The sequence below is a fragment of the Microtus oregoni genome, unplaced genomic scaffold (genome assembly GCF_018167655.1).
Source record: "Microtus oregoni isolate MIOR12 unplaced genomic scaffold, Mior012 000001F_ref0000356, whole genome shotgun sequence".
NCBI classification, from domain to species: Eukaryota; Metazoa; Chordata; class Mammalia; order Rodentia; family Cricetidae; genus Microtus; species Microtus oregoni.
In genome coordinates this window covers 85,158,714-85,170,872 of record NW_024543060.1, presented here as the reverse complement: position 1 = coordinate 85,170,872, position 12,159 = coordinate 85,158,714, and the positions used below count along the sequence as shown (strand labels likewise).

General features: G+C 45.0%; 1 protein-coding gene across 2 annotated transcripts in view; it reads left to right on the top strand.

The window, feature by feature from the left end:
* Nucleotides 1–12,159, top strand: part of Fgd6 (FYVE, RhoGEF and PH domain containing 6) — a 116,011-nt gene that overhangs the window by 30,681 nt on the left and 73,171 nt on the right. For both annotated transcript variants that reach the window (XM_041671422.1, XM_041671415.1), the window contains exon 3: nt 9,022–9,169. In XM_041671422.1, coding sequence (XP_041527356.1) covers nt 9,022–9,169 — 148 coding nt within the window. The remainder of the gene's footprint in view (nt 1–9,021; nt 9,170–12,159) is intronic.

Genomic DNA, 12,159 nt, shown 5'->3' with positions numbered 1-12,159 from the left:
TTTGACTGGCAGTGAGCAGTTTCCCATGGCATAGTGCAGAGACGCTTCTGAAGTAGTTGTCCATACAGTTCTGGATCTCATGTGTCTGTAGCAATCATTTTTTCCTTCAGGATTACAGATAGATAACATTGTATAGGAGAGGATCCAAGGACGGGCAGACTAGTTCTCTGTACGAAAGCATCGTTTGTGAATTGCTTGCGTTGATTCTAATAGTCTCACAGAGTTCTGTCAGGTAGGCCCCTTACTTTCTTCATTTTATGAATGAGAAAACGGAGGCACGGGTAGGTTAAACACTTAACTAAATTTCATAAAAGCAGTAAAAGCAGGCTGAGACCCAGACACTGGTAGTTGTGGCCCAGAGCAGGTCTATTTAAACTGCAGACCAGCAAACGTTTCCCTTAAAAGGCCAGTGGGAAATATTTTATACTCACAGAACTTTCCTCTTTCATGCAAAGCTGTACAGATACGAGCCCAGTAAAACTTTATTTGTAGGCACATTTCTTTGATAACATAAGCTTCATTTTGCAGTAGGAAGCAAAGTACCCTTGCTTCATTTCAAAATGCGGATTTTCATGCTTCATGAAAGTGGAAAAAGCCTCAGAGACTGCATTTCAAAGTTAGAGTTTTGATGTTGTATAGGATTTTCACATATCGAATAGGTTTTTTTTCACCCTTTGAAAGGCGACTTAGCAAACAAGCGTGGCAATCTGTCTGCAAGGCCAGCATTCAGGTGACTGAGGAGGTGGGATTGTAAATTTGATCTTAGTCTGTATTATTATTAAGACCTTGCATCAAAAAAATTGTTAACTTTGTAGGCATTATAAAAATAAATGTCAGGCTTGATACACCTAATTGTACTAGACTGTACTTATGCTCAGATATTAGGATTAAGTCTAATTCTTTCATGCAATAAATAGACCTGGTTTGAACTAATTCTGGACTTAGCAGGGGTGAATAAGAATAAATCTAGGCTCTTCTATCTACTTGATAAACCCTAATGTCTTTCTCTTCTCAGCTGTTTTGTTTGTGTATGTGTGTGTGTGTTGTTGTTGTTTGGCTTTGCCTTTAAAAATTTATTTTTAGAATTATTATTTCATTTTATGTGTTTGAGTGTTTTGCTTGCTTGTGTATCTGTGGACCATGTGCATGGCTGGACCTTGAGGAAGTCAGAGAAGACATTGGATCCCCTACAACTGAAGTTAGGCACAGTTGTGAGCCACCATGTGGGTTCTAGGAATTGAGCGTGGGTCCTCTGCAAGAGTAACAAGTGGTCTCAAGCCATTATATAGCTCTCCAGCGCCTCCTTTATTTTTTCATTTCCCCTTCAAATCCTTCCATATGCCTCTCCTTGGTCTCTTTCAAATTTATGACCTTTTTTTCATTAATTGTTGTTTATACATACATATGTATTTACATGGCTATGTATATTCCTAAATGCATAAACACAGCCTGCTTAGTCTGTATACTGTTACCTGTGTGTATGTTTTCAGAGATGATCCTTTGCTATTGTATAAGCAGTTAGCTGACGTGCTCTTTCCTGGGGAATACTATTTTGTTCTCAGCAAAGGCCTCATGAGCTCCCGCTCTCCTCCCTGTCTTCTGCTCAACTCTTATTTGGGCAGTCGTGTGGTGAGACTTCACGGCTGTAGCTCCTGACTTTCCCAGGAGACACAGTCTCAAGCAAACTCCCTGCTCCTTTTGCACTGGCGTGTTTCCACTCCTCTTCCTGGGTGACCCCTGGTGTAGGAGATACGTTGTAGATGCATCACTTGGGACTAGGCTCCACAACTCTGCATTGCTACTGCTCGTGATTGTCTGTAATGGTCTCCATGTGTTGCAAAGAAAAGTCTCCTTGACGAGGGGTGAGAACTACACTTATCTGACTAGACCCTGAAGATTAGTTAAATTGTATTTATTTATAATCTATTGAATATGATAGATTGCTCACATTATTTCATTAAACATTAATAGCAGGTGGTATTCTTTCAGTTTTATAGTTGAAAGGAGCATTTAATTAGAAAGCTTAAATAGATCACCAGTTACATATAGACAAATGAGAGGTGGAGCCTGGCTTCAAATACAGGTGCGTTTTGGACTGAGACAAGTGTTCTCCTTTGTTCCTAGACATGTTTGGTACTGTAAAGAAATGCTTGGAATCCTATTCTCAGTGGTTCTCTATATCTCCCTTCTTAAGTGCATGTTTATTTTCGCTTCCTTTAAATTCTCCCAGACTCTAGTTTTAGAAGATGTTATCATAGTTTGCTAGAACTGACTGTCAAGCTTGCTTTTTTTTTTTTTGAGGGGGTGGTTCTCAAAGATTCTAAAAATAAACAGAATTAGTCAGCAGCATAGCTAGTGGAAGGTGCAGTGATGTGTTGGATGAAGAGAGTGGAGAAAGTCAGGTGTAGTAAGAAGAACATTGCTAGAATCCCTCTACCCAGGAACGTGAGTCAGGAGGATCAGGAGACTAGCTCAGCCTACACAGCAGACTCTGTTTCAAAGAAACCAAAGAGAAGATGGAAAAGGGCTGCTGCTGCATTAGTGGTGGAACACTCAGCCCACATGGGTGAGGCCTCGGGTTCTGTTCCTCGATACTGAATAAAAGGGAAAGAATGGAGGAAAACTTTATGCCCATTATGTTCTCCAGTTTTGAGAAGATTGGCCCGTGTGTCCAGGATAAGGTTCTGTTTGCATCTTTGGTGTTATTGACCCATAGCTGTTCTAGAGTAGATTTTTGTTTTAAGACAGGGTTTCTCTTTGTAGCCCCTGGCTATCTTGTAGACCAGGCTAGCCTCAAACATGTAGAGATCTGCCTGTCTCTGCCTCCCAACTGCCGGGATTCAAGGCGTGTGCCCCCACCGCCCGGCTAGAATAGACATCTATCAGTGTTGTGTCTTGTACCTATGGAAGAGAAATGGTGCCAGTATTGTTCGTAGGTATCTGTGAGTAAGGAAGTGAGTTAAATCTCTTCACGAGTAACAGTCTAGCCCTGCCTGACGTCACCTCCTTGCAGGCCCCAAGCCCCTTTCCGTCCTTCTCCCTAAGGGGAGTGGTCCTTACGGTTGTGATTGCAGCTTCTGTTAGGAAGCAGGTCTGCATAAAGCAGGATCTGGGAGTGAAAGCAGATGTCCTTTGGGTGTAGCTACTGTTTGCTTATAATTCCTCGTACTTCATACAGCAGGGTCTGTGTGTGACATAACATTTAACATGCGGTAACAGGGAACATGTTACTAATGTTATCTTAATGCCTTCACCTTGAACGAAATACAATTGGGCATATACATAGTCAGCTTTAGACATCCCTCAGTGTGGTTTCAAGGTAGTTCTTTTAGAAAGCACCAAACGTACCTGCTTCTGCACCTCTCTCCTAGAGTATGGCTGTCTCCCTACTGGTTGTTTGAATCGCCTCCTCTCCACTTTATGAGTGAGTGATGGAGCCTTAGCCTAGGGTATGACTCTGGCTGCACACACAAAGCCCATTTTCTTTCTCTGACAGTCTCTCAGCGCCAGTTTTAAACCATCTCTTGTTCACATTTCAAGGAAGCAAGGTATTTTTTTCAAGCCACAGAGCTGACTTGCTAGTTTTTAAAATTAATTTATGAAAATTTACTTGTGGGATGGCACACGTGTTTCCCTTTGACGTGCATGGAGGACAGAGGACAATTTGAGGAAGTCCATGCTTGGCTTCCACCATGTCCATCCCCAGGATTGAACTCAAGTCATCACTGAGCTAGCTCACTGGCCCAGCTTGATAGTTTGAAGGCTAGATTGCTAGGCCCCTCCAAAATATATGAACCAAGAACCACTAATCGTGTGTATCCTATACCTTTCATTTTTTCATTTGTTTTTTTCTTTATTTTGGGTAACTCCTACTATCCTTTTAACTTTTCAGGACTTTCGTTCGGTGTTAACCAGCTTTTAACTTAGCAGGGTTAATGCACTGTTTACCTGTGCTCCCGATTTGTTTTTAACTGACATCACGATAACGAAACTTTCTGCTTTCATCTTTTCTTATTTCCCTGAAATGACCTAGATCTTTCCAGGTTGTCCTGGAACTCACAGTTCTTCTGCCTCAGCTTCACGGGAGAAGGTTGGAGTTGTAGGCATTTATCATCGACCCAGCTGATGAAATCATTGCGTCGTGAAATTAAAACGACGTTTGCCGCCGGGCGTGTTAACGCATACCTATATCCCAGCACTCCGGAGGTTGAGACAGGTCCATTGAAGTTAAGGCCAGCCTGGGACTATAGTCTCTGTCTCAAGAGGAAGAAGAAAAAAGAGGGAAGGTGGGGGTGGGCAAGAAACAATCGCTGTAGGGAGGAACCGTGGATGACTCCATTTATCTCCACGTCGAGTCCTTTGCTGACTGTGGAACTCGTTCAGAGATAACTCTTCCTGCAACTCTGCTGTCACCTAGCTTTTAGGGTGCCACCCAGACTCTGCACATACTATCCTGTGTGTGAAAAACCTGAAAATACGTCTCAGGGAGATGTGACTCCTAAGAGGTCTGCTGGCAGGTGAAGTGACCAGTAAGCCTACTTTGTAGGCTGGGCCAGGTTTTCATAAAACAGTCAAGAGCACCGCAGAGCTTGTAGGGGAAATTCCAGAGGTACTACAGGACTTCAAAGGAAACTTGAGAAGAGCGGTTTGGGGCTAACCTTTGTAGCACAGCAGTAGAGCCCCCCCGCAAAGCATGGGGTTCATCCCCTGCACCACGAAGAAAAACAAACAAACAAAACCAAACAACGATATGTGAGAAAAGATTTTCACATTTTTGTTGCCGTTGACTTGATCCATGGTTTTCCTTTGATGCTGGAATCCATGGTTTTATATGGGGAGTGAAGTAACCACGTGAAATTTTGAAGCTGTTAGTCTTACATAATAACTGATAGCTTGTTAAAAATTGTTTCCCATGTAATGTTCATCCTTCAAGTCTCTGAATCTCGCATTTCCGCTCATTCTGTGATACACATGGAAGCAGCCCAAGGAAACACACAGTCCGTAGACTAAACGGAACAGCATCGCGGGGCGCACGTGCGCATGTTCTCCTCAGCTCGGGTCGGGGTCAAGGGTAGAAGAAAAGGCTGGAGTTCAGATTTACATGCTGCCACTCAGTAAGGAGACAGACACATTATCGTGAGCCGCCGTTCTCAGAGCTGGGAGCTGCTCGGTTTCTAGGTGACTCACTCTGCTTCTCTGGCTGTCTGCTGTGCTCTCACCCTTCCCTTGCTGAGGTACCGGCGCAGAAGGGTGTATCTTCGACTCAGCAGGTTTATGTTCTTGCGATCTGGAGGAAGCCAGCAAAACACTTTCTAAAGGAGGACCTGTTGCCATAAAGTTTTATATACAGTTTTATGTGCTTTTCCAGCTGAGAGGGAATGTTCTGTCCACATAAGAATTTAGCATGGGAAAAATTTAACTCTTAAAAAACTGTATTTACAAGACTGTGGCGTTTGGAATCAAGGGACGGTGCCTATCAACAGCAATTGGTTTTCTGGCTTGGTTTTCTCTTGACTTTCTAGAACTCTGTCTCTTTTAGAAGCAAATCTGATTTGGAGTGGGTGCCTGAGGGAGGTAGAACTGAGTGTGTGTTCTGCTGTTGAAGCTCCCGAGCCCTTACTTCACTGTTCCCGTGAACTAGACAGGAAGATGTGGAGGGAACCCTGACCTGCCCTGCCAGCCTGCAGAGCAGTGTTAGGCGTTACTTTCTTCTATGCAAAGCATAGAAGAGTTCCACACTACGGGATCGGCGTCAGGCCTCAGTCCAGAGCCTGCTCGTTATCAGAAGTCTGAAATTATCAAGGTTGACTTGGAAGCTGTACTTAATTATATGGGTGAACAGTTTAATAACTGTTATCAAAATCAACAAATGAGTGTAGATTCTGGATGCTGTCTTCCCCATGGGCCGCTAAGCCCTTTGTTCCTTTCCACTCAGGTTCCTTATTCCCAGCCTGCTCATGCCTTCTGCTGGTTCCACTTACTCGAGTCATTCCATGTCAGGCCTCCCAGGAGACAATGTTGCTTTCCCCTCTTACTCCATCCCTTCCTCTCAGTCCCAATGTCCCCAACTTCATCCTTTCACCCTTGAGAACTGTGAAAAGTAGCCTGGCAGTGGTGACAGGAGGCAGATCTCTGAGTTCAAGACCAGCCTGGTCTACAGAGTGAGTTCTAGGACAGCAAGGGCTACAAAGAAACCCTGTCTTGAAAAACAAAAACAAACAAAACAGGTGAAAAGTACTTGTGGAGATATCCCATGTCAGGCAGCATGCTGGGATTACAGCAGAAAACACAGCTGTCCCTGCGTTTACATGTTAAATGTAGCCGTTGTGTAGTAGTGCTTACATGTTAAAAGTAGCTATTGGCGGGAGGTGGTTTAGGGCCCAGAAGAAACTAAGAAACCAATCCGTGATGGGGGGGGGGGGGGTAAAGAGAATCTGGGTAAGTTTTAGTCAGCAAGCAATCTTTGGAAGTCAAAGTATCCCAGTGTTTTATGTCAGTAGTCTGGATTCATGAAGTTTGGTTTTCACTTTCCGTGGTATTGGGATTGACCAAGGAGCTTGTAGATGCTGGAAAAACACCGTGCCGTCCAGCCTCGTGCTCAACCCTGTGCGTATGTACAGCTCCTTTCCCTGCTCCTTTTTTAAATAGTGACTTTCGCACTTCATTTGGAGCCTTGTTTGGTTGTTGATGTTGTTTTCCATCTTGATTTTAGAGCCCAGATTGACCTCAGACTCGTAATCCTCTTGTCTCGGCCTCCTGATGGCGAGCTAGATTCCTGGTGTGTGCCGTCATGTTCTCTCTTGAATTCCTAAAAGCGATGACAATAACTAGCTATCTTCTTATGAAAACGCCTTTTAAATGGTTGCCAGAGAAACACCTTTCAACTCCAACCAGAATCAAAGCCCAGGGTCCTCATCACCAACCACTTGAAATCCCGTATCCAGAAAAACCCTCTGATGAGCTATGGAAGAAGTTTCTAGAACAGAGTTTCTAGCTCTACCTGGATCCGGATCCTGCAGGTCGGGGGAGGGAGGGCCTGAGAGCTTTGCATTTTTTAGGAAGTTTCCAGATGATGCCGGTAACTGATCAGAAATGCAACCTGTGCTGAGAGGGCAAGTCTAGAGGGGTCAAAAGAGTAAGGAACGAAGGTGAAAACGGCTGGGCTGGCTGTGAGCTCAGTGAGAGAGCTGTTGCCTAGTACGCACTGAGACCCTTCTCTGGTTCCCAGCACAGCCAATTCCCCGCCCCACCCCAAACCCCTCCAAAGGTGAAGGTACTTTTTCTTCTAGCTACGTGAATAGGCGCTCTGGTCTCCATCTTGTTTGCTTTTAATTATTCTTGCCAGTGCAAATCGAACACTAATAGCTCAGCTGAAGTGGCTCTCCGCCCTGCTCGCAGGAACAGTTCATTTTGTCAGTGATCTGACTGGAAAATCCCTGCCTCTCTCCCACCCCAGGATGTGAGTCTCCCGCTTGTCCAGGCCACCTATGATAAAGGTGTGCATCCACCCAGCTGAGTGATAAGAGGCCCTGGCCACTGAGTAACAGGAAGCCAAGTGCTTGGTGGTAGGAGGTGTTCCTTTTGGCATATTGCCTAGATCCAACTGGTTTGTGTAGCCTTGAACTGCAGGAATGGTTTCTGAAGCCAGTCTGTTATTCTACAGTGTGTCCAGGACCTGGCAGGAAATTTATCCTTCACTTGGAAGACTCACGTTAGAAATGCTCGTATTTGGAACTCTGGCAGTTGAGTGACCTGCCTGTGACCTGAGAAAGAGCCACAACAGGAACGGAATGCAAATTTCTCTTCTACTAGAGCCTTCTTCCTGATGATTTTCTTCAGCTCTCTTAGTGGCCTCACCTACTCTACTCGGCACATGCCCTGGTAGACTAGCTGCTGACTGCCACCAGAAAAGCAGTTGGTTGTTTGCTGAGACCGTTTCCCACTGTGCCTGAACTCAGATGGTGGAGTTATACCCAGCCGGGTCTAGATAGGCAGTTCTAAAAGGGTCTTGTTTCTGAATATGCACATCCTATGCCAGAATGATTCCATCTTCTGCCTGGGGAACTTGACTGTGGAATTCCCCTTACAAAATGGATTGAACCGTGGCTCTGAGCTGCCTGAGATCTGTGTGGACACACGCAAAGCCTCGGTGAGATCAGGCTGTCAAGGAAGAACTGATTAATGGCCTGGAAGTGCTTTTCCAACTTCAGCTGAGTCATAATCACCTGGAAGGAGGGCTCGTTTAAATGTCCTCATTAGATCACCAGGCTCCCTTAGGGTTTCTGTAGGAGGCTGGAGCCTGACACCCTCTGGGTTCACTGTCCTGCCTCCATCTTGAACTGCAGGTATCTATCAGTGATAACTAGGGTGGTGGGCACGTGCTCACTGTTACTCCTGTACTGGTGCTTGGACACTCAACTGTCAGGAGTTCCCAAGCTTTACGGATTTGGCATTTTGGTGCTGTTTTTAAATATCAAGGCCGAAGTTCTCAACAGCGTCTAGTGTGCTCCCTCTCAGTCTTCTTGGTTTGTACCAGGAATCAATAGAGACTCAGTCTTCTAAAGCAAGGAGGCGTGGAAACAGAATGGAGGCAACCGGGAAACTTGCTTCCTATTATTACATATCCTGAATCACAGTCTAACGAGGAGAGCCAAAGCCGGAACTCAAACTTGGAGGCCGGAGCTGATTGAGAGGCCATCAAGCAGTACCACTTACTGACTTGCCCCTCTTGGCTTGCTCAGCCTCTTTCTCACAGAACCTAGGACCACTAGCCCAGGGATGGCACCACCCACAATGGCCTTCATTATTATCAGTTGAATTTGTACTAAAGTCAACTGTTAAGCACAGAGTGAATTTGAGTTTATACCAGCTGAGTCGGGCAAAGGCAAGGCAGGGTTTGACTTGCCATGCATTTTCCATTCCTCTGAATCCCATAGGCGCAGTCTCTCCCATGACTAGGATCAGGCAGTTGATGCTGGTGTTTGGAAGGTGACTAACGGGTATCCATCTCTGTTGACACAGCTCTGCAACATCTCAGGAGCGGCACGATGGTCCCCATCTGGGTCTTGGTGACCTGCCCTCTGATGAGGAAGTCATCAATAGTTCTGATGAAGATGACGTCAGCTCCGAGTCCAGCAAAGGAGAGCCAGACCTGCTGGAAGATAAACAGGTATATTTTGTCAATCAGTTATTTCTGCTTTTGTTTTTCTTGGCCTGCCGCTGTGCATGGGAATGCGATCTATCATACTGATGGGAAAACAGCAGTAGCACCCCTAGTGAGTTAGTCTGGAAATGGTTTTCAAGTTTAAGTCTTGTTCCTGCTGTAATGTAGCACCTACAGTGTTTCATATCCCAACCGTGTGAAATTATTTCACTAGCGGCTTTTTATATGTGCATATATGTATATGTATAGAAATGTATGTAGTTATGTCTAGATCATAAATCTTAGGGCTTGTTTTTTTTTCCTGCCACTAATTCTTATCTTTCTTTGTTGTGGGTTTTTTTTTGTTTTTTTTTTTTTTTGTTTTGCTTTCTTTTATGTGTATGGCTGTTTTGTCTGCATGTATGTCTCAGATCCCCTGGAACTTGAGTTACAGACAGACAGTTGTGAGCTGCCATGTGGGTGCGGAAAATTGAACCTGGTTCTTTGGAGGAACAGCCAGTGCTCTTGACCACTGAGCCAACCCTCTGATCCACTGTGTAACCTAGTCTGACATTGGTGCATTCAGAGCAGTCCTTCTGCCTCAACCTTCTGAGCACTGAGATTATAGGTATGAACCGGGGCAGTTCTTAAAATTTCCTGAAAGAAGGGAATTATATATATTTGAGGCTTGAACACATCTTTAAAATTTTTAAAAATAAATTCATTCTGTGCGGGGGGGTGGGGGGGAGCACATTCAAGCTATCATGCTTCTGTGCTTTGGTCCGTGTGTGGAAGTCAGGGTACAACTTGTGAGAGTCAGTCTTCTCCTACCACGTGCCTTGTGGGTTCAAACCCAGGCTTGCAGCAGCAAGTGTCTTTAGCCCCCACGTCACCTCACTGTTCCGATCATGCCTTCTTAAGGACAGAACAGAGGTTGCTGTTTGTAAGTTACTTCCCACGCGGCTGTGGCGACATGCCTGACATGAGACAAACTTCATGGAAGAAGGGTTAATTCGGCTCACAGTTCAAGGGCAGCCCCTCATGTCCTGGAAGTCATGGCAGCATGAGCTTGAGGCCCAGGGTCCGTGATGCTGGTTCCCAGCTTGCTTTCCCCTGTATTCAGTCCAGGACTGCAGCCCATGGCACGATGCTGCTACCCATGGTTACGGTGGGTCTCCCTATGTCAGTTAAACCAGTGGGGCTCATCTTACGGTTACTACTGCTGCAATAAAGTGCTATGACCAAAAGCAGCTTGGGAAGAAAGGCTTTGTTTGGTTTACATATCGTGAATCATAGTCTAATGAGGAGAGCCAAGGCAGGAACTCAAACTTGGAGGCAGGAGCTGATTCAGAGGTCATAAAGCAGTACCGCTTACTGACTTGTCCCTCTTGGCTTGCTCAGCTTCTTTCTCATAGAACCTAGGGCTACTGGCGCAGGGATGGCACCACCCACAATGGCCTAGGCCCTCCCCCATCAATCACTAAATGCCCTACAGGCTCGCCTACTGTAAATCTTATGGAGGCATTTTCCCATTTGAGGTTTCCTCCTTCCAGATGACTCTAGCTTGTGTCAAGCTGATCTAAAGCTAGCCGGCACAGGGCTAATCCTTCAGAACGGTGCCCTGAAGCTTGTCTCCTGTGTTACTATAGATCCTGTCAAGTGGAGAATACGTGTATCACCTCGCTCACTGTTACTAATAGAGTAATCATTTTCTTAAAATAATCCAGTGTGTGTTTGTATTATATGTATTCATACTTGTGTGTGTGTGTCTGTGTATGTGTTCGGGAGACATGAAGATTGTCCATATGTTCATAAAGGTTTAAGGAGATATAATAGGGAAATTCATTGTACTGTTTTAGTTTATTATAAACATCTATATGCTTCATTTGAAATCACATTTCTTTGAATAAAGATATTATGAAAGGGAAAATTTACATAACAGCAATGTCCCCATGCTATATTGGAGTGTTACAGGATGGATTTTTGAAGGATCCTCACAACATAGCAAGCCAAGGACGACACCCTAGTCACCTGAGTCCTTGTCATAGTTTACTAATTCATTATGCCTCCTGCTTAGCATGTGTTGCTCTGTTTAAATCTGCTTCAACCTTTAATGAATGGTACATTGTGGTTATCTAAAATTGAGTACCGGGGCTGGAAGTTGACTCAGCAGGTTAGAACCCTGTTGCTCTTATGGAGATCCTGGGTTCAATTCCCAGCACCCTCGTAGTGACTCCCAACTGTCAGTAACTCCAGTTCCAAGGGCTCTGACACCTTCTTCTGATCTTGTCATGCGGTGCACATGCATAGATGCAATCAAAAAAACATCAACACATAAAATGACGGAATAAGTAAATATAAAAAAAAATTGGTTGCCAGCTATGATTTGGGTCACTTGAAGCTAATTACTTAATCTTTCTGGTTTAAAGAATGCCACTTTGTAAATGAAAACAAAGTATTACTTATAAATGATTTGATACGTGGAAAAGGTTAGACTGGGACCCAGGATGGGGTTCGAGCTCAGTGACTTTGTTGTTTGCTGATGAGACTCGATTTCTGAACCGGATGCACACATTTGTAATTCTAGCAGTTGGGAGGCAGAGGCGAGAGCGCGTTGGCACGAGTTCAGGGCTAACTGTGGTGAAATATTAGGTTCCAGATTAGCGTAGATTATAGAGTAAGACACTGTCTCAAAAGCAATCAGACACCCCCGAGATTTATACTTTTTTTTCCCTGTCTCAAAAGCAAACATGCACCCCAGATGCACACAAACCCCACCCCTGGCCCGATAGGAGTAAGTCTCAGATCAGGGTGTTGGAAGCAGTTGCTTGGGGGTCTGTACAGCCCCTGGCAGCAGAGTGACTTGGTGCTCTGAAGGGTTTGTTGGGCAGTCACGGAGCTGCCGCTGTGCCCTGCTCCCACCTTGCTCCTTTGCAAGCTCATTTTCTGTGCTGCTGCTCCTTGGTACAGATCCTGGAGAAGGTCAAGGATAGCCCTCATGTCGCAGGTAGCCTCAG